This window comes from Crocuta crocuta, unplaced genomic scaffold, assembly GCF_008692635.1.
Source record: "Crocuta crocuta isolate KB4526 unplaced genomic scaffold, BGI_CrCroc_1.0 scaffold271, whole genome shotgun sequence".
Classification (NCBI taxonomy): Eukaryota; Metazoa; Chordata; class Mammalia; order Carnivora; family Hyaenidae; genus Crocuta; species Crocuta crocuta.
In genome coordinates this window covers 4,813,438-4,835,017 of record NW_027527824.1, presented here as the reverse complement: position 1 = coordinate 4,835,017, position 21,580 = coordinate 4,813,438, and the positions used below count along the sequence as shown (strand labels likewise).

Below are 21,580 nucleotides of genomic sequence, written 5' to 3'. Positions count from 1 at the left end.
CTGGACAACTGGTGATCCTTTGAAAGGCGAGTGGACGGCAAAGCTGTGGGATGGGTGGGGTGAGAGGGTCAGAGACAGGGGCCCAGGCAGTGAAGTAGAGTAGGCGACACATGCGTTGGGTCTGCTAAGGAGTGCCTTAGAAGGGGAAGAAGGGACAGACAGAGAGAGGATGGGAGAACAGGTCTTTGAAGGGTGATGATGTAGCAAAAGAAATCAATCAGAAAAAAAAAATCAGTCAATTAGTTCAAGCATCTTCATTCCCCTTTCTTTTTTTTTAAATTTTTTTTTTAATGTTTTATTTATTTCTAGGAGAGAGAGAGAGACAGCATGAGCAGGGGAGGGTCAGAGAGAGAGAGGGAGTCACAGACTGAAACAGGCTCCAGACTCTGAGCTGGCAGTCAGCACAGAGCCCGATGCGGGGCTCGAACCCACGAACCGTGAGATCATGACCGAAGCGAAAGTCGGACGCTTAACCGACTAAGCCACCCAGGCGCCCCTTCATTCCCCTTTCTTGAAGAGGCTGCTCCTTTCCTGAAAGAACAGAATCCGAGGCATGCATTCTGGATCTAGACTGCCTGGCTTTGAGCCTCAGCTCCTGTAATTTCCTGTGCGTCCCTGGCCACGTTATGGTGCCTCAGAATGCCTTAAGTGTTTTCATCTGTAAAATGGGAACCATGAGAGTCGCTACGGCTTGGTTGTGGCCGAGAAGCAAATGCATTGAGCGCTCACAGGTCTGTTGGCGTCTGGCCGGTGTTGAATAAGTAGTAGCTGTTGCCTCAGAAGAGACAGATTGGGAGGGGGAGACTTATAAAGGCTTCATCATAATGAAAAGTCTTTTCATTCCTAAATGTGGGCAAGGTTCGGGGAGCCAGGAACACTCGCAAAATCTACACCCCTGGTCCCTGTTCTCTGGGAACTTCCACAGGACTTGAACCGAGTAAGCCGCTGCAGGGGGTCAGACAGAGCCCTGGACCAGGGACAGAAAGCCTGAGTGTGCCACAGACACACCAAGTGACCTTGGGACCGGCCACTTCTCCCTTCTGGAACTCCACTTCCTAATCTCTAAAATGAAGAGTGGCCTAGATAACCATTCAGGAACCTTCAGCCTCACCATTCCGACTTACATCACAGGGGTCAGGTCACAGGCCTTTGGGTAGGCAGCATGGACCTGTCGATACCCCCGTGTTCCTCTCCGTACTAGTCACAGAATATGGGATATTTAGAAGGAGTGGCAGAGTATGGATAGTTAGCTAATTTGTGTACAGTGATATGCTCAACTCTAGGTCATGAAAACTCAGAGATCTATCCAGCTGTTTCCCCTGATCTAAGAAGCGCAACACTTAGTGGTCCACACAGGAGCAGCTTGTTTACCAAGATGCCAAGATAGCCAGACACCTTGACCTTGAAACTTTACAAGACGTGTTTGTCAACGGGGAGGGCAAGTTTTCAGATTCCCATGGACCTGTGGATTGAGTGCATGGTAACTGGAAGTTGTACTCAGCTTCTAGTGTTGACATGCTGGAAGCTCAACCGAATCACCTAGTTTTTGGTAAAGAACCTGATCCCATTTCAAAAACACAGGGGATTTTTTTTTTTTTTTTTATTTATTTCTAGGAGAGAGAGAGAGAGACAGCGTGAGCAGGGGAGGGTCAGAGAGAGAGGGAGTCACAGACTGAAACAGGCTCCAGGCTCTGAGCTGGCAGTCAGCAAAGAGCCCGACGCGGGGCTCGAACCCACGAACCGCGAGATCATGACCTAAGCGAAAGTCGGACGCTTAACCGACTAAGCCACCCAGGCGCCCCAAAAAACACAGGGGATTTTAAATGAACACAAAAGAAATACAAAACGGTACTCAATAACTTTATCCATTTTACACTTTCAGAAGAGAGCTACAGCTTTTGAGGAGTATGAATTATGCCTTAAGTTTTTTGTGGTAGCTTTTAAAGAACAAATCTGAGGATGTGCCTGCATTATCCGGCCAAAATTGTAGCTTGTTTTCAAGAGAAGCAGATTGAGATGGAAGTAAACTATGCTAGACAGCAAGACACAGTCTCAAATTTTGGAGACATATGTGTGGATCCCAGAGCTATCCTGAGATTTTTGCTCTGTAAAAATGATTTTGAGGCTACATAGCTTTGTGAATGAACTTTTTCTTCATGCGATTGCTAAATTAAAGCGAGGAATCATCTTCAGTGGTGTAAATGAGGTGTAAAGTGAGGTTGGCATTTTGTGAAGTATTACTATAACTATGCTTTTGACGCAATGAAGTTGATAAAAATATTTTTGTTACTTCCGGATTGTATTTTATTTTATTTTTTAAATGTTTATTTATTTTTGAGAGACAGAGTGTGAGCAGGAGAGGAGCAGAGAAAGAGACAAACACAGAATCCGAAGCAGGCTCCAGGCTCTGGGATGTCAGCACAGAGCCCTGTGCGGGGCTGGAACCCATGAACTGTGAGATCATGATGTGAGCCAAAGTCGGATGCCTAACTGACTGAGCCACCCAGGCGCCCCACGGATTGTATTTTAAAAGCCCAATTTTAAAATAGGGACAACAAGGGGCGCCTGGGTGGCTTAGTCGGTTAAGCGTCCGACTTTCGCTTGGGTCATGATCTCGCGGTTCGTGGGTTCGAGCCCCGCGTCGGGCTTTGTGCTGACTGCCAGCTCAGAGCCTGGAGCCTGTTTCAGTCTGTGACTCCTTCTCTCTCTGACCCTCCCCTGCTCACGCTGTCTCTCTCTCTCTCTCCTAGAAATAAAACATTTAAAAAATAAAATAGGGACAACAATATAATTCGCTGTTGTTAGTAACAAACCTGAAGCACAAATTTCTGATTTTACTATGACTGTTTTTAACAGTATCTTCTAAGTTTATTTATATTGAACATGTAACGTGTTTCCTGATTATATGAATTATATAGGCTTATTTTTAGGTTAGAAAATACAGAAAACTGTAACAAAATAAATATCAACCCCAATGAACTTTACTAAAGTACATTATTTAACAAATATGTCTTGAACCCTTAATGCTTCAGCCACTAGACTAAGTGATGGAGTGTGAAGGTGAAGAACACATACAATCCCTGCCATCCCTTACTGGAAGACTCCTTGGAAAAAGAAGCATCTTCACTGAGACCAAAATGAGTAGGCGTCAGTTAAATACACGCCAGAGTGGAGATGAGGGGAAGATGGTACCAGGCAGAGAAAACAGCAAGCACACGGCAGGAAAAGTAAAAGGCAGCTAGCTAGGTAGCGAAACCGAAAGTACTCGGGGCTGGAGAACAGAAATAGAGGACTAGGACTCAAGACACCGTTGAAATATATAGGACTTAGGTGCTGAAGGGTCTAGAAAGCCTCAGCATGGTTTGGGGGGTTTGCCTGGAGGCCACAGAATGCCTTTCAGCGCTTAAAGCAGGGTGTGTGTGTGTGTGTGTGTGTGTGTTTAAAATTTTAATGTATTTTTTTATTTCTGAGAGAGAGAGACAACTGTGAAAAGGGGAGGATCAGAGAGAGAGGGAGACAGAATCCGAAGCAGGCTCCAGGCTCTGAGCTGTCAGCACAGAGCCCGACGCGGGGCTCGAACCCACGAAACGTGAGATCGTGACCTGAGCCGACATTGGAGGCTTACCGACTGAGCCACCCAGGCGCCCCTAAAGCAGGGTGGTTTGATTAGGTCTCCGTGGGGAATGGCTCAGAGGGAAGCAAGAGTGCACGCAATGGAACCAGTAAGTGTAGACATCCGGGCTGGACGTCGTTAATAGACTTTGAGAGCGGGCGGCAAAGGACCCGGGGTGGGATGGGGGTGTCTGAATTCGAGAGCTCCGGTGTGTGTTTGAGAACGTAGAATTCACAGGACTTTGCGGGGAGAGTCGGATGGGATACACGACAGAGGAATCAGGGATGACTACCGGGTTTCTGACTTAGAGTGGATGGATAACACGGTTGCTCACTGAGAAGACGGCTCAGGGAGGCCGATATTTAAGAAATCAGGGCAAGAGAACGAAGGACAGAGGCACAACCCCAATTTGGGCCGAGCGGGGCTTATAGTCGCGCGCATCCAGCCTCAGGCGCCGCCACCGCCGCCTCCTGCTACTCCTCCCAGCGCTCGCGGGCACCTAACATGTGACTAAGGAGACCCAACTCGGCGCGCACCTGGAGCCCCGCGCAGGCCCAGTGGGTGCAAGCGCGGAGCCTGCGCAGTTGAGGGAATTCGGGGCCTCTGGATTCTAGCAAGCGCCTCGCCTGGACCCGCGCGGCGCCAGCAAAGCTGCCTTCCTCGGAGCCCGCCGCTCCTTGCTCCCGCCCCTTCCGTATTTTGGTCGCGCACGGGTTCCGTCTGTCGTAGCGGCCATTGGCTGTTAGAGGGATCCGAGAACGGTGATTGGCTCTCGCTGGCCGTCGCTCAAGCGAGCTTCCGGAGATGGTCGGAGGTGGGAAGAGCCGAAGAGAGCCGGGAGCTGGAGGGACGGTAAGTTGGGCTCCGGGCTTGCCTCAGCGACGTTGGGGACGCTCTGAGTAGGTTGCCCAGACCCGGCTATGCCCTAGTCACCTTGGCGAGAGGCTTCCTCTTGCAGCCTAGCCACGCCGTTCGGCCTGGCGCCTGCAGCGCCCCTGGCCCCTAACCCCGACTCGAACCTCACTGCTTTCTCGTATGGGGTTTGGCTGCTACGGAGACGTGGTCACCGCCATGCCTTAGTGCGGGAAGGACTACGGGAAACCTGCGGGGCTACCAGGAAGGCCTCCTTTTTTCCCCTCGAATTCTCCCGGCGTTTCAGGGCCCCGGTCCCCGCCTCTTAGGGCAAGTCTTCCCCCGCTTCGCCTGTGCACTGGGATTTCTTTTTGTCCTGACCTCCTTCATCGGGGCGCTTTGTTTTGGCAGTTGTCGTCACACGTCAGAGTCCTCTCTTTGGCCAAATTGTGAGTTTTCAGGGTTAATTCGGTGCCTCGCGTTAAATTATATACTCAAGTATTTGCTGATTGTTGCTTACTGTGATCCCTGATGAAAAGAAGTGTTAGGAATCTCTGGGGTTGTCCTTTTGTTGACCTTTTCGTAGATTTCTACTTAGATCATCTCACCCTCAGAAGCAAGGATGCAAATAGCTGACGCTTGTTGAGTTCTAGGGGTGTATTATGCTAAGCATTTTAATCTACATTATCTAGTCCATAAGCCTATCCAGCGAGACAAGTTGAATGATTCATCTGCTACGTGGGAAACTGAGGCTTAAGTAACTTGCCTAGAGTCACACAGCTAGTAGATGTTGGAGCTTTCTAACCAGGTTTGTTGACTCCGGTCACCAGCTGTGATATTAGTATCCCGTTTTGTTTATTTTTAAATTTTTTTAAATTTTATTTTTGAGAGACTGTGCAAGTGGAGGAAGGGCAGAGGGAGACACAGAATCTGAAGCAGGCTCCAGGCTCTGAGCTGTCAGCAAAGAGCCCGACACAGGGCTCGAACCCACAGACTGTGAGATCGACACGGGGCTCGAACCCACAGACCATGAGATCATGACCTGAGCTGAAGTCGGATTCTTAACGGACTGAGCCCCCCAGCCGCCCCATAAATATTTATTTATTTTTGAGACAGAGACAGAGCAGGGGAGGAAGCAGAGAGAGAGGGAGACACAGAATCCAAAGCAGGCTCCAGGCTCTGAGCTGTCAGCATAGAGCCTGATGTGGGAACTCATGAACCTCAAGTTCATGGCCTGAGCTGAAGTTGGACGGTTAACCGACTGAGCCACCTAGGCACCCCAGTATCCTATTTTATTTACTTATTTTTTTATTAAAATTTTTTTAAATGTTTAGAGACAGAGAGAAGAGCTTAAGCGGGGGAGGGGCAGAGAGAGGGGGCATCACAGAATCCCAAGCAGACTCCAGGCTCTGAGCTATCAGCATAGAGCCCGACGCAGGGCTCAAACCCACGGACCGCGAGATGATGACTTGAGCTGAAGTCAGCCGCCCAACCAACCGAGCCACACAGGCTCCCCACCAGTGTCCTGTTCTAAAGAAACAGGTTCACAGAAGCCAGGTGATTTATCCAAAATAAAGTAACAAGTTATCGATTCACTTGAACTTTAAAAGAGCTTGTATTAGGATGTGCTGGCTCTGAGGTTAGAACTGAACACGGCACAGGTCAGGCTTTCTAGGAGCTCACAGTTGATTGGAGGAAATTGACAAAGTAAGTACTTAATAAAACAAGTTTGGGGTATTGTGTATACAGATATGAGGTCTGTGGGTAGGAAGGAGTCAGACAAGAAGAGATAAGATGGCAGATATAGAAGGAAAATGGAGCCAGATTCCCTGGCGTTGAATTCTGTCTCCAGCACTTCCTGGCTTGTGGCCTTGGGTAAATTACTTAACCTATGAGGGCCCATCTCTTCATTTGTGAAGTGGGATAATAATGGTACTTCCCTCAGTAGGTAGGTGGTTGTATTAATGAGTTTTTGTACACATAAGATACTTAGAACAGTGCTTTATCTATAGTAGGTGCTTAATGTTACATTATTCTAGGCAGAGTAAAACCATTGAGACAGGGAACTTGAACCCAGGTTTTCTGACAGCTTGTCCTTTCCCTCGCCAGTATACACGTTGCCTCACTTTGCCCACAGATAGCCACTGTCCCACTGCTCCCCAGGGTAGAAACAAGCAGGGTACAGACAGAGAAAGTAAAGAAGGCTGGGGGGACAGCGAAAGAGGGATTCAGGGAGCTTTGCCTAACTTTCAGGTCATTCTGGATATCTAGATAACCCATCTCCTCAGTCTCTCCCACCAGTCAACAGATGTGTATTTAGTGTATGTGTGCTCAGCACTGTACTGGACATGGTATAAGGACACAGATGGGCGTGATACGCTTTCTAACTAGAAGCAGCTAAGATTGTCCAGTTGGGTAAATGAGAATAGAACACATCAAATGACCATGAGCGACCACGGGCAGCATACAAATAGGGTCGAGATTTTCTAGTGTTACCTATGCCAGCTATAGAACCAAGACGCAAGAGTAATCTGAGGGGCAGGTAGTTTTGGAAAGCTTCCTGGAATGTGATCAGATCCTGACATTTATTGAGTGTCTAGAGAGTACAGAGCTCTGTGCTCATGCTGGGAACAGGCAGTGGAGGGTGATGGGCCCCGCCCTGAGGAGCTCCTAGCCTTGGGGGGACAGACCTTCCATGCCACTGGAGCAGCACCATAATGAAGGCGTGCACAGTGCTGTGGGGACAGCAGGTGGATATTCCCGCTGTACCTGGATGAATTAATTGGGAAAGGACTCATCAGGAGGGGACATTGGGCTTGAAAGATAGGTAGAAGTTTCTCAGGCAGAGGGTTTGAGGAGAATGTAATGTGTTTAAGGACACAGTTAATTGAATCAGAGAGGAAGAGGAAGCGAATGGACGGGAGAGGAAGCCAGGGCAGCAGCATGGTGTAGGGGAGGAGGGCATGATCTTTGGGTTAGAGTGTGGGTGCTCTCACTTTGAAATGAACTTTGGAAGAGGACTCACCACAGGGCTGACTCATGGTAGGCCCTCCGTAAGGGTTAGTTTTCTTACCCAGTTCCTGGAGAGGTAAGTTGAGGCCAGTTGAAGAGTCTTGCATGCAGTACTAAGTGAACTTGAATCCCAGGCAGAGAGAGGAGGTTTGGGGTGTTGTGTCTGCCTGAGGAAGGCGTTTCCTACTTTTCCTACCTCGATGTTATAAAAACAGTCAACATTTTCTCCTGTTAAGATTCCGTCTTAAGTCTCGAGCAGCCCCATGGACATCCCAGAGTGTCCAAGGTGACTGGCTTCTTCTCGGAGGAGGGGCAAAGTCTTGGAATAAAAAGGGGTTCCTCTGATAAGCAATTAGGTATAGGAGGTTCTTGAACTTGTAGGCATGAAGGAGTTCATGTGTTTTGTTTTTTCCTCTGTTGTTCCCCCCCCCAGTGTGTAGTAAGGAAAAGCCTTTTCCAGAATTCCTAGCTCTGTCAGGTAGACCAGTGCTCTGCTCCCTTCCAGGGCAACAACAGTGAACATCCTTCTGGAGGTGACACTCCCCGGGCAGAGTCAAGGCCTCTTAGTGTCCTCTCTTGCCCTGAACTTTTCCTTTCACTGTTGTCCTCTGTCATTCTGTTTCATTTTAATGAGGGAAACTATTCTTTTATTGTTCCACAAATTGTGCTTCTGGAACTGCCTGCGTCAGACCTGGGGTGCTGACATAAAAGGGCAGATATCTAAGCTTAACCCCAGCCTACCTGAGTCTGAATCTTCGCGGGGGTCGGGGGGGGGGGGGTGTGGCTAGACAGCCCTGCATTTGTATTCACCAAATATACCCAAGGTACGATATCAGCTAGACAGATACGGCCTTTTATGTTCAAATGGATCTATACTTGACCCTTGAACAGTGTGGGGGTTGGCATGCCATCGCCGTGCAGTCAAAAACCCATGTATAACTTTTGACTCCCCCAAAGCTTAACTACTATAGCTCTACTGTTGGTTAAGTGTCCAACTCTTTTTTTTTTTTAATGTTTTATTTATTTCTAGGAGAGAGAGAGAGAGAGAGAGACAGCGTGAGCAAGGGAGGGTCAGACAGAGAGGGAGGTACAGACTCTGAAATAGGCTCCAGGCTCTGTGCTGACAGTGTGGAGCCTGCTTGGGATTCTCTCTCTAAATAAACTTTAAAAAATATTGTCATATGTAAAAAAAACACAAAACACAAAACACTGCAGATGTTACATGTATTACTAACACTAGATGTCAAAAATGAAAAGATGACGGTCTGTAAGTGTGTGTAAGTTTTGATAAATTTTAACTTAATAAGAAAAAGTGTTTTTTTTAATAGTTTATTTATTTTTGAGACAGAGAGAGACAGAGTATGAATGGGAAAGGGGGCAGAGAAAGAGGGAGACACAGAATCCAAAACAGGCCCCAGGCTCAGAGCCTGATGCGGGGCTCGAACCCATGAACCATGAGATCTGACTTGAGCAGAAGTCGGATGCTTAACCCACTGAGCCACTCAGGCGCCCCTATAAAAAAAAAAAGTTTAAAGTAATCTCTGTACCCATTATGGGGCTCAAACTCACGACCCTGAGATCAAGAATTACATGCTCCAGTGACTGAGCCAGCCAGGTGCTCCGATAACATTTTAACTTTTTATAGTACATTTGTATATATATTATGGTAGTAAACAATAAAATAGTCCGGTATCTACATATATTTTATGCATTTGTGACATAGCTAACTTTTTCTTATTTAACAAAAAATTTTTTTTTAGAGACAGTGTGAGTAGAGGAGGGGCAGAGAGAGAGAGAGACACAGAATCTGAAGCAGGCTCCAGGCTCTGAGCTGTCAGCACAGAACCCAGTGTGGGGCTTCAACTCACAAGTCATGAGATCATGACCTGAGCTGAAGTTGGACATTTCACCTGAGCCACCCAGGCACCCCTAATTTTTAAAAAATATTTCTAGGTTTCACAGTTCATTTGCAATTTTTTTCAAATTGTTGCAAACATCCCAAAATTTTCCAATGTATTTGAAAGGCATTGGAAAAAATCTGCATATAAATGGACCCTCACAGTTCAGATCTCATCCTTCAAGGGTCAAATGGCCATTTTAGGTCAGAGGATGTTAGGGCAGTGGTGAGTAAGCACTGGATGGATTAGGCAAAGGCAAATAGTATGGCAGTTTGAAAGTCTGGTGAGGATTTACGACATGATGCAATAAGAAATAAAGAGCTTCTGGGCTCGGCTGCAAGCTGTGTTGGTTAGAAAGAAGATGGACTTTGGAGGGGCACCTGGGTGGCTCAGTCGGTTAAGCCTCCGACTTTGGCCCAGGTCATGGTCTCTCGGTTTGTGGGTTCGAGCCCTGCGTCAGGCTCTGTGCTGACAGCTCAGAGCCTGGAGTCTGCTTCGGATTCTCTCTCTCTCTCTCTCTCTCTCTCTCTCAGAAATAAAAAAAACATTAAGAAAGAAAGAAAGAAAGAAAGAATATGGACCTTGGAGTCCATCTGAACTGACCCTACCACACCAGTAGTGTGTGCCCTTGAGCAAACCAGTTAACCTCCCTGAGTCTGAGGTTCCTATCTGTAAATGAAGTTAAAAATAGTACTTCCCTCATAGGATGGTGTTGGTAATTCAATATGTCACTGAATTATATTATGTCAATATAGTATGCTTAGTATGATGCTTGACATATAGTTAAGTGTGAAATTAAAAACAAAGGTTTTGTTATCCCCATTTTGAAGATGAAGGTGTTCAGGAGTAGAAGGGTTAAGTTACTTGGCCGGGGTCACACAGCTAGTAGGTGGTGGACACAGGGGTCTAGATTTGAAGTCTGTTCCTTGTCCAGAGCCATCTCTTTGAACCTGTGCATTATTCTGCATCCCATCGGAATAATTAATTCTTTCTTGGCCAGTTGCTCTGAAGCTTCAAGAGAAATCGGCCTTTAAAGTTCTTAGCTCAGTGCCTGACACACGCTCAATAATGTTAGTGTATGTTTTCCCTTCCCAAGAACGCCAGACGGCTTCCAGGGTTGCAGGAACTGCTACTCCATCTCTCAGCCCCGCCCTGCGCCCTCCTCCCCCCTCCCCCGCTGCCAACACTTGGGTGGGATCCTTGCAGCTGTGGATTTCTTCCTCCTCTAGGGCGAAGGCCATGCCGCCCCCTGGGAAAGTTCCCCGAAAGGAGAATCTGGGGCTACAGTGTGAGTGGGGGTCCTGCTCCTTTGTGTGCTCAGCCATGGAGGAGTTCTGCGAGCACGTCACTCAGCACCTCCAGCAGCACCTGCACGGCTCCGAGGAGGAGGAGGAGGAGGAGGAGGAGGAGGACCCGCTCGGTAAGGGGGCAGGACTGGGTGGGGAAGGAGCTCAAGGAAGGTGGACCGCCTGACTTTCCTAATTGTGCTTGTTTTGCTTATGAAAGCGTTGTAGACTCAGCATAGAAACTCATTCAACAAGGAAATGGGGGAGGAATCGGCCATCCCGCCATCAAAAGGCAATTAGTGACAGTACTTTAGCGAATGTTCTTTTTTTTTGATGTCTCTCTGCATTCAGTAAATTAGATAAAGACAATTTTCTTTTTTAAAAAGGATCATATCATACAAGCTGTCGACAACCTGCTTTTCTGCTTCTCTGGTAGTACGTCTCAATTTTTTTTCACTGCAACTACCAGATAGGCATGCATTTTACTTCCCAACCCTAGATGCAAAAGTTAAAAAATATTTGAAACAATACTTGCCTTTATTAAATGTTCTCTCAAGTGTTCTTATTCTTTTCCGTTTAAAAAAAAATTGGGGGGAACGCCTGACATGTTCAGTGGGTAGAGCATGTGACTCTTGATCTCAGGGTCGTGAATTCAAGCCCCACGTTGGGCATGGAGCCTACTTAAGGGAAAAAAAATGGTTTGCAATCCCCTAAATTAATAATTCAGTCCCTAATAGATCACAACACAGTTTTAAAAGTTCTGTTCCACAGAAAGTACAGAGGCAGCTCTCCTTTCCCAACCTCAAATTCTGTTCTAAGTCTAGTGACTACGAAGTATAAGTAACAGTTTCAGAAGTCAAATAATATAACACAAAAGAGTAATTAGGGGATTATCATATATCTTAAAGTACCTACTTTTTAAAACAAGTAAACCCCCAGAAAGCATTGAAAGTGTGCTTTGAGAGAGCTGCTTGAAAGCTAGACATTGGACTGCAGCAGCCGATAGCTTTCCCGGAGAGGATGGATCTCCGGGCAGAACATGGGGGAAAGAAGGATCTGTGGTCTGGCAGGAAGGAGTGAGGGGTGTCCCAGCTTGGGAGCCAGCAGCGCATGCCAGCCACACTGTGAGTTTGTGGCTTGGGCCTTGCTGACACCCTTCCCTCCGCCTTGACTGCACTTCACTGTCTTGTTCACAAGCACTTGCCTTTCGGATCTCAATGCAGGGACGCTTCCAGGTCATCCATGCTTACATCAAATTAGCTCTGTTTAATTATGTTATAGTAACCCGCACCCCCTGCCCCCTTTATAGAACTCATGACTAGCTGCAGTTCTATATTTATATGTGGGATTACTTAATGTTTCTTCTCCCTTGACCAAAAGCTATCGTGAGGGTGAGGACTGAGACTCTTTACTCATTATACCCCCCCGAGTGCCTGGTGCACGATTGGTAGTTGTTAAACACTGACAATTTGCCGAATGAACTGCGGTAATTTGGTCAGAGTTCAGCCTCCTCGCTCATTGCTGAGTGCTACAGGTAGAAGGAGAGCTGAGCTTTGGAACATATCAGACTTTTCCCTCCAAACCCCTTTCTGCAGAAGAAGAATTCTCCTGCTTGTGGCAGGAGTGTGGCTTTTGCTCTATGGATAGTTCTGCTGACCTCATCCGCCACGTCTACTTCCACTGCTACCACACCAAGCTGAAGCAGTGGGGGCTGCAGGCCCTGCAGAGCCAGGCCAACCTCAGCCCCTGCATCCTGGACTTCCAGAGCCGCAACATCATCCCTGACATCCCTGACCACTTCCTGTGTCTGTGGGAGCACTGTGAGGTCAGCGGGCAGTGCTGGGAGTAGGGGTGGAAGGAAGCTGGGGATCTTAGCTCAAGATGCCTTGACCCTCTCAGGGATGCCCTACGTCTGCCAGGTGCCTGCTGCTGTCTCATGTCATTTCTGTTGAGCCACCATGCACAAGCATTCTCATCCCCACCGCATTAATTTGGGAGACAGCCAAGAAACCCCCTTGGGACATGTGGGGCTAAAAGGCCCTCCACCCTCCCTCTGTCCTTACCTTGAGTTGCTCCTGGCACAGAGTTCCTTCGACAACCCCGAGTGGTTCTATCGGCACGTGGAAGCGCACAGTCTGTGCTGTGAATACCAAGCAGTAGGCAAAGACAGCCATGTGGTGCTGTGTGGCTGGAAAGGTAGGGCCACTCCTTAACTTCCAGTCTTGAAAGAACCCCTGGGGGTGCTAAGGGGTTGGGGCAGCTAGGTATGGGACCAGTCCCCCAGGGTCTGGTTTGCTGCTGGCTGGAGACTTGGTGCCAGAGCCCCCTCAGGGGGTTTGAGCCTGACTGGGCCTTCCTTCCCAGGCTGTACCTGCACCTTCAAGGACTGCCGTAAGCTTCGAGAGCACCTCCGCAGCCACACCCAGGAGAAGGTGGTGGCCTGCCCCACCTGCGGGGGCATGTTCGCCAACAACACCAAATTCTTAGATCACATCCGTCGCCAGACCGCATTGGATCGTAAGCAGTCAGAGAAGAAGGGGAGTGGGTGTGGGCCGTCCTTGCGGTGGGCGTCAGGGCCATGTTCTGGTAGAGGGGGCCAGTGAAGGCATCTGCAGCTTGGCTACATCTACCTTTAGGGCTCAGTCACCTACCACAGTGTGACGGGAGAGTCATCAGGTGCTCTTATTCAGTGTCATATCTCTTCCCAGTACATACAATCAATGTGCCATGTCTCTTCCCGGTGAATCCTCGCAACCCCGTGAGGTATGCCACTCCTCCCCCTTTCTGCAGGTTAAGAAACCGAGGGTCAGTTTAACTCACTTCCCTGAGATCGCACAGCTAGTTAGGGGTCAAGCAGGGATTGTAATTCAGGTTCTCGACTGCAGTTGCCATGCTCTTTCCGTGGTACAGTGTCCTCCCCTGATTCCTGAGCTCCCCCATTCTCGGGTGGTCCCCTTCCCCGGGCTTGCCCTCCTGTCTGGGCCTCTCTGCCATCCCCTGCAGCCCAGCCTCTCTTCTGCCTGCCCTGCCGCAGAGCAACGCTTCCAGTGCTCTCACTGTTCCAAGAGATTTGCCACTGAGCGGCTATTGCGAGACCATATGCGGAACCATGGTGAGCGGCCAGCGCCCCCAACCTCCTAGCCCACCCTCCAGGTATCTGCTAGGCCTCCGATCACAGCCTCCTCTCTGCTTCTCTCAGTGAATCACTATAAGTGTCCTCTGTGTGATATGACCTGCCCGCTGCCATCGTCCCTCCGGAACCACATGCGCTTTCGCCACAGCGAGGACCGGCCCTTTAAATGTGACTGTTGTGACTACAGGTAAGGGGAACCAGGGGCCAGAAATCAGAGAACTCGAGGTCCAGGGTTCCCCGTGCCCTCCCACCACTCCTGACCTCTCCTGGCAGCTGCAAGAATCTGATTGACCTGCGGAAGCACCTGGACACCCATAGCAAGGAGCCAGCCTACAGGTGTGACTTTGAGAGCTGCACCTTCAGCGCGCGATCCCTCTGCTCCATCAAGTCCCATTACCGAAAGGTGCATGAGGTGAGTGGGGCTGTTGGTGGGAGAGGGCAAGCGCAGGTGTGGGGGAGCCCAGGATGAAGAGCTGACCTCACTCTCCCTCCCCTCCTCTCCCCATCAGGGAGACTCAGAGCCGAGGTACAAATGTCACGTGTGTGACAAATGCTTCACGAGGGGCAACAACCTCACCGTGCACCTTCGAGAGAAGCACCAGTTCAAGTGGCCCTCAGGGCACCCTCGTTTTCGGTATGTCTCTCAACCCTGCCCCGTAGATTCACAAACCTCTTCCCCCCACCATGCCTTTTCAACAAGTTAAAAACCTTGAGTTTGATGATGATTGGATGTCCACCATCTCCACTGAGGCTTGGGGAATCCTGAAAATCAGTGGTGGAGCAAAGATGATTTTTCTGATTTTGAATGGGAGGCATGGTGCCACAGCCCTGCGGCCGGAACTGGCGCCTACGGGCCCTCATCCGTAGCCCCACGGCCATCTCCTGGGTCCTGTGACACCCCAATCCTCCAACACAGATCTTTTCTTTTCCCCCTCCACACTCCATTTCGAGCCTTCTGCATATTCCAATAAAGACCTTTTTGGTCTCACACTCCTATCACTTAAAATCCCAGGGCATCTCCCATCCTTTGTTTGTCCCATACCTCGCTGGTCTCTGGACGTTTCTGCGTCCCCCTGCACGTGTTAGCTGCCCTTTGTGCTCCTGCTTCCCCAGGTACAAGGAGCACGAAGATGGCTACATGCGGCTGCAGCTGGTTCGCTACGAGAGCGTGGAGCTGACACAGCAGCTGCTGCGGCAGCCACAGGACGGCTTGGGCCTGGGAGCGTCGCTGAATGAGAGCAGCCTGCAGGGCATCATTCTGGAAGCAGTGCCAGGGGAGCCAGGACCCCAGGAAGAGGAAGAGGAGGGTGGGAGCGGTGAGGGCACGGCCCTCTCCTCCTCTCAGGACACTCCCAGCCCCGTCATCCATGTGGTGAACCAGACTAATGCCCGAGGAGAGCAGGAGATCGTCTACTATGTGCTGTCCGAGGCCCCGGGAGAGCCTCCCCCAGCCCCTGAGCCCCGCTCCGGGGACGTCATGGAAAAGCTTCAGGGAATAGCTGAGGAGCCGGAAGTCCAGATGGTGTGAAGGCTGCAGAGCCTCACCATTTCTACCCCAGGCTCGGGTTTGAGCCAGGCTGGTGGCTTTGCCCCTGGTGGGCTGCCCCTGCCAGTGGAGGCCTTTAAGGGCGGTGTCAAGAGTGGCGTGGTGCACTCTGGACCCGGCTTAGGTCATTCAGCGGACTCTAAGGACTTCCTTTTCTGCCAGACCGCATTTTGTGGGGACCTGAGGAGTTTGGATTCCTTGAGGGGGATACCCTAGGCGTGCGTGGTTTTGTAGAGGGACTAGTATCAGGCTTATCCGTAATCCCCTAGTCACACGGAAACAGTGATCAAAATCCCCTGCCAACTCGCATCCATTCCCATCTTTAGGGGTCTTTAGGTCCCGGGATGACCTGTAACTGGTCCCTGCGAGGGCCTTTTCCTTACAGCCAGCGAAGCGGGCGTGAACTGGGCAGCCGCTTTCCTCTGAAGGGCTCCTGCAACCGTAAGGACTTTCATGGATGTCCTCAGGGATGGGATCGCAGGCGCTGAGTGTGTGTGTAACGGTTGTTTCAGTAATAAAAGAAACACTCGGGCTCTTACTCATTTCTTCCTTACGCTTGGTGGCTGTTAACCAGATAGGAGACACCGTTGCCCAGAAGAGGAGTTGACTAATTAGGCTTGTTCTCCTTTTTGTGACTGGGGTTTGTTTTTGTTTTTACCTTTACTCTTGCTCCCCTCCCTCTCCCCCCTTGGTGAAACTTCTCCATTTCTTCTCAGAGCATCTGCCGTCTCCATGGAGGTCTCGGGCGTAGGCTGTGAGGGGGCAGTAGTAGCACTCCCTCTAGAATGCACGATCGGTTGGGAGACAGGAAGGTAGGGCACCCGGCCACAGCTCTACCGTCCAAGTCCCGGTTAGAATCCAGTGTCTCTGGGGCAGGGTCTCTTTACCTCTGGGGCTGAGAAGGAAACTGGAATGGATGGTGGATTTGGAGGCCCTAGGGAATGGCAGGTACCGTAGGTTTAAGGGCCAAGTTAGAAAATTGATCTGAATGTACAGTTTCCTGAGGAAAGTATCTATTTTTCACTAGATTTTTAAAGAAATTGAAACTCTTGAAAATAAGAACCATTTCTTATGACCTGTTTAGCCACTTCTTGGCACCGTGTGTCCATTCTTAAGGTCGCTGCCATTCTGGAGGTCGAAGGAATAAATATTCCCAGGGGTGTTCGTGGGCAGAAAGCTGTCCACAAAGGATTTTTGCACCTTTTTGAGAGGACCGAACTTAATTCTTATTACAAAAACAGCGTGTGCCTCTTACAGGAAGAATTTAGGAAAGAACAGTCTCTTCATTAATTCCAGGCATTTACCCAGTTTCTTCTATAGTCCGGGCGCTGTGGCAGGTGGTAAAGATACAGAGAAGACAAAAATCCAGGACCTGCCTTCAAGAGACTTGCAATCCAGAAACCAGGAAAGACCTAAGTAAGTGGAGTCATGGAAGCCTCCAGACTTCCCTGAGGAGGCTCGGAGGAGGAGGAGGCGGTGTTGCATGGGCGAGGGATGAGGAAAGGCTTCCTCAAGGAAGTGTTGAGAGCTACAGCGTACAGAGAGGTGGACACATTGTTCCAGTAGAGGAAACTAAGTCTGTACACCTGACTCTGGCCTGCAGCACAGAGGGCAGTACGCTGTGGGGAGAGACGCGACCCGGAAAGAAGGCCAGGCCACCCAAAAGGACCCGTGTGAGGTTTGGGGATGGCAATTCTGCCAGTGATGAGGAAAATAAATTGGAGCAGTGAGAAGTTAGGGGGCTTCCGGCAAGAGTTCAGGCAAGAATCGATGCGGGCTTTAAGCTTCTGTCTGTGTGGGTGTTCACGTTGCCTCTACGGGAGCGCCGTCCGGGAAATGGCGGTGTGGGGAAGACAGGAAGCAGGAATGAGAGCTTTGCACAAGCAAGGCCATCTCATTTCCAGGCTCGGGCCTCTAGGGCCCTGTACTGATTTTGCCACCCACGCCCTGTCCCTCCACTAAACAAGTATAATCTGCTCCCCCCAGCAGGCCTTCAGTTTGTTGAAGACAACTGAGGCTTCTTTGGGCCAAGTACCCTCAGTTTTTTCTGGGTCTCCTCACGTCATGGAATTTGGGGCCCCTTCCACCCCCACCTCCTATGGGCCTGTGTTTTTGGTGGTTACACGTTGTGAAGCCACTGCCATCTAGAACCCCTGTCGTTACATACTTACTGCCCAAACCACGCTCCTCTTCTTCAGAGGTAATGGCGTTGTTACCTTGGACTTAACAGTAGGCCCTCGTGTTCGTCCTTATTAAATTTTGTCTTGATAGGTTGACACCTGTCCCTAAGAGGTGGATTAAAAGGTTGACTAGAACAGGGCCAAAGACAAACCCCAAAGGCAAGTCGTTAGAGATCTTTCTCCTAATCAGGATCAGATGGAGACTTTACAGACTCCAGACCTTGAAAACATGGTGGTACCCCATTTTCCATACACAATTCAAAATGGAAATATGAAGCATACATAGGTATGTCCAACTAATTATACTTTCAAAAACATACAGTTGATCCTTGAAAATCCATGTCTAACTTTTGACTCCCCTAAAACTTAACTGGTGATAGCCTGCTGTTGATCAGAAGCCTCATCAATAACATAAGAAGTTGATTAACACGTGTTTTGTATGTTATATATATTATATGCTGCATATTCTTACAATAAAATAAGCTTACAAAATGTTTTAAGAAAAATCGGAAGAGAGAATACATTTACTGTATTGTTCTGTATTTATGGAAAAAAATCCACTTATAATTGGACCCATGGAGTTCAAACCTGTGTTGCTGAGGGGTTAGCTGTATGTATTAATTACCAAATTCTGGTTTCAATTTTTGTCTTTTTTTTTTTTTGGATGGTGCCCTTTTTTTGCTGGTGTTCTTTTTTAATTTTTAAAAAAAATGTTTTAGAGAACACAAGCACGGAAGAGGAGCCGAGAGAGAGAGTCCCAAGCAAGCACCACATTCAGTGCAGAGCCCAACGTGGGACTAGATCCCACGACCCTGGGATCACGACCTGAGCTGAAATCAAGAGTCAGTCACAACCGAGTCACCCAGGCGCCCCCTGGCGGGTGTTCTAAGCAGTGGCTCAGACTGCCCTCTCCAGCATTACTGGTGTCATCCTTTCCTCAGTTGAGCAGTGTCTTGAGGAGCAAGCCAATGCCTTATGTAAAGTACCTTCCTTGCCAGTCTTAGTAGTTATGTCCACACCATGTCCTGTGCTCTGTATCATGAGGACAGCGAAAGAGATTCTGGCTTGCTACCATGTGAATCCACTTCTTCAGGGGGAGGGGATTCTGGGGCTCAGCATGCATAGGTTAGAAAGCACTGGACCTAGCATGAGGGGTTATTGAGTCAAAGCAGCTCGAGGCCCGTGGAAGGATATCAGAGGCTGGGGCTGGGTCAGAGCAGAACTTGGGAGCTAGGGGGGGTGACCATGCTAATTTGATTGTCTTAGGGTTTCATTCACATGCATCAGATACGGTGTCTGAACATTAAGGAGACAACCCATCTTACTCTTCCTTAAAGAGTGGGGGTAGAGAGGGGCGCCTGGGTGGCTTAGTCGGTTGAGCGTCCGACTTTCGCTAAGGTCATGATCTCGCAGTTCGTGGGTTCAAGCCCCGCGTCAGGCTCTGTGCTGACTGCCAGCTCAGAGCCTGGAGCCTGTTTCAGTCTGTGACTCCCTCTCTGACCCTCCCCTGCTCACGCTGTCTCTCTCTCTCTCTCTCTCTCCTAGAAATAAATAAAACATTAAAAAAAAAAAAAGTGGGGGTAGAGAGAAGGCAGGTAGCCCAGGAGTGTGGAGGCAAATGCTTCTTTTCTCTTACTTGCAGCAAGTCCACAGGCACAGAAGAGCTGAATAAGGTATAGAAGAGAAATGATTCCCCATGATGAGGAGAGGGAGGAATGGTCACGAGGAATCAGGTCACTTCTGTAAGAATATGACCTATCGAATATAGGTATAGTGAATAGTAGATGAATGAATGAACTTTGCTCAAGAGCAGGAATCCCACGGTGCCCTTTGGGAATAAGGAGCACACCCATCATGTTCAACAGCAGGAGTTGAGGCTGAGAGGGAAGGTTGGTGGAGGCTGGGAGCTTTTCATACCACGTTAAATAGCTTGAATTTCTCGACTGGGCAAGGAATATAGAGGACAAGTAGATAGATGACGCTTGGGGAAGGAAGGGAGACGCCCCTTCCTTTTGAGTAGAGGGCCGGAGGGATGAATGGGATGGGTGAGAAGGTTTTTGCATCTGGTTGTCTCTATTTCCTGGAGAAAGTGGGAATTAAAGTTTTGAGGAGATTTATAAGAACTGACATTAATAGATAAAGGAGTGAGATCACCTGATGGCATAGCTGAGGTCAAAGGCCAAGATCAGGCACTTGCAAATTTCACCACAACCAGATACTTTCTTGTAGCAAATACTAGCACCCCTGGAAAAGCAGAAGGCGGACCGCTGGGTTGACCCGCAGCCAGGACAAGGATTATGTGGGGCCAGGGAGCAGGGTAATTAGCGCAGCGGGAGAAGACTGAGCAAGGAGCCCCTGGGAGAGGAGGAGGTAGTGCTTAGGATCAAAGCACTGGAAGTTTCAGGGCGCCTGGCTGGCTCAGTCGATAAAGCATGCAACTCTTGATCTCAGGGTCATGAGTTCAAGCCCCATGTTGGGCGTAGAGCTTAAAAAAAAAACAAAAACTCAAAAAGCAAAGCATTAGAGGTTCCAATGAGGCTTCTGAAGATTAGAGGGCAGAAGGGAATGCTTGTGGTCAGAAAGGGGACTTTTTAAATGGAGCTATTCAGAGGCCACGGTACATCTAAAAGAAGCAGGCTGCTGAGTGGAGGCAAGTCACTGGGGTGGAAGAATCCAAGGGAAACACCAACCTGCAGAGGCCTTTGTGCCCCCTGCGGTGGAGTGGGGCCCTGGCTCACAAGGGGAACTGACCCCAGAGAACCACGGGGCAGACACCCGCACTAAGGCTGATTCCATGCAAAGGACACACACAGCCAAGAGGTGTGGTGGGAGTTCAAGTTATAGGGGAAGAAATACGACAAGCTGAGATGAGGAGGAGGAGGGTGTGTGGGAATGGAAGGAAAGAGAGACAGAGACTCGGGTAGTGAACCTTGACACTGCAGCTTTGGAGAGTCTCTCATATTCTTCTTAGCAAAAGGAAGTGGCGCTATATAGCAAGGGAGAGATAGAGTGGTACATATTATACTTAAAAAAAAAAAAACATTCATTTTTGAGACAGCGAGGGGCTTGCAGAGAGAGGGGGACAGAGGATCTGAAGCAGGCTGCACGCTGACCCAAGAGCCTGATGCAGGGCTCAAGGCTTGAATGATGGGGGGATACTTATCAAGGGGCCTTGGGGCTTGAACTCGAGAACCCGGAGATCATGACCTGAGGCAAAGTGCGACGCTCAACTGACAGACCCCATACTTATTTTTTTTAAGTTTATTATTTATTTTGAGAGAGAAACAGACCACATGAGTGGGTGCGAGGCAGAAAAAGAGGGAGAGGGCGAGAATCCCAAGCAGGCCCATGCTGTCAGTACAGAACCCCACACAGGGCTTGAACTCAGAACTAGTATGATCATGACCTGATCGGAAGTCAGATGCTTAGCCAACTCAGCCACCCCGTCACCCTGTATTTTTTTTTTATGTTTTTTATTTATTTCTAGGAGAGAGAGAGAGAGAGAGAGTGAGCAGGGGAGGGTCAGAGAGAGAGGGAGTCACAGACTGAAACAGGCTCCAGGCTCTGAGCTGGCAGTCAGCACAGAGCCCGACGCGGGGCTCGAACCCACGAACCGCGAGATCATGACCTAAGCGAAAGTCGGACGCTTAACCGACTAAGCCACCCAGGCGCCCCAACACCCTGTATTTTTATAATTAAAAAAAAAAAAAAACCCTGTTGCTTTTAGAAGGCAACAGCAGGAGCTCTGCCTAGTAGGTACCCACCTCCAATGCCCTGATTTGAGCCTATGCCCATCTTCACTTCCTGTCTTGAGTGGGGGAGGGCTCCGTCAGCCTCCTTTATCCACCCGTCATTCCTGGTCCTGGGCTGCATTTCCCCCAGTGACCAGCAGAGGGTCCTTCTGTTGACAAATACACTTTAAAACCATTCTTTCCAAAGATGAGACTAGCGCAGTGGTCAAGGGAGGCCCTGTGGTTGAGTGGCCTGGGGTGGGGGAAGCAGACCTGGGTTGGTTCCAGAGTCTGCAGTCCAGTTTCTTCCCAGCTCCCATAGTACATTC

General features: G+C 49.3%; 1 protein-coding gene across 3 annotated transcripts; it reads left to right on the top strand.

Moving 5' to 3' along the window:
* Positions 1-4,368: 4,368 nt before the first annotated feature.
* HINFP (histone H4 transcription factor) lies at positions 4,369-15,878 on the top strand. Of its 3 annotated transcripts, none has more exons than XM_077776928.1 (10): positions 4,369-4,465; positions 10,605-10,795; positions 12,257-12,486; positions 12,746-12,857; positions 13,026-13,178; positions 13,696-13,773; positions 13,861-13,981; positions 14,068-14,206; positions 14,304-14,428; positions 14,908-15,878. In XM_077776928.1, exons 2-10 carry the CDS (start codon positions 10,615-10,617, stop codon positions 15,320-15,322), a joined length of 1,554 nt encoding a protein of 517 aa, XP_077633054.1. In that variant the 5' UTR covers positions 4,369-4,465; positions 10,605-10,614; the 3' UTR covers positions 15,323-15,878. The 3 variants fall into 3 exon arrangements, with proteins under 3 accessions (XP_077633054.1, XP_077633063.1, XP_077633072.1); XM_077776937.1 differs by lacking the exon at positions 4,369-4,465 and adding an exon at positions 4,852-4,914; XM_077776946.1 differs by lacking the exons at positions 4,369-4,465; positions 10,605-10,795; positions 12,257-12,486; positions 12,746-12,857; positions 13,026-13,178 and adding an exon at positions 13,262-13,424.
* Positions 15,879-21,580: the final 5,702 nt, after the last annotated feature.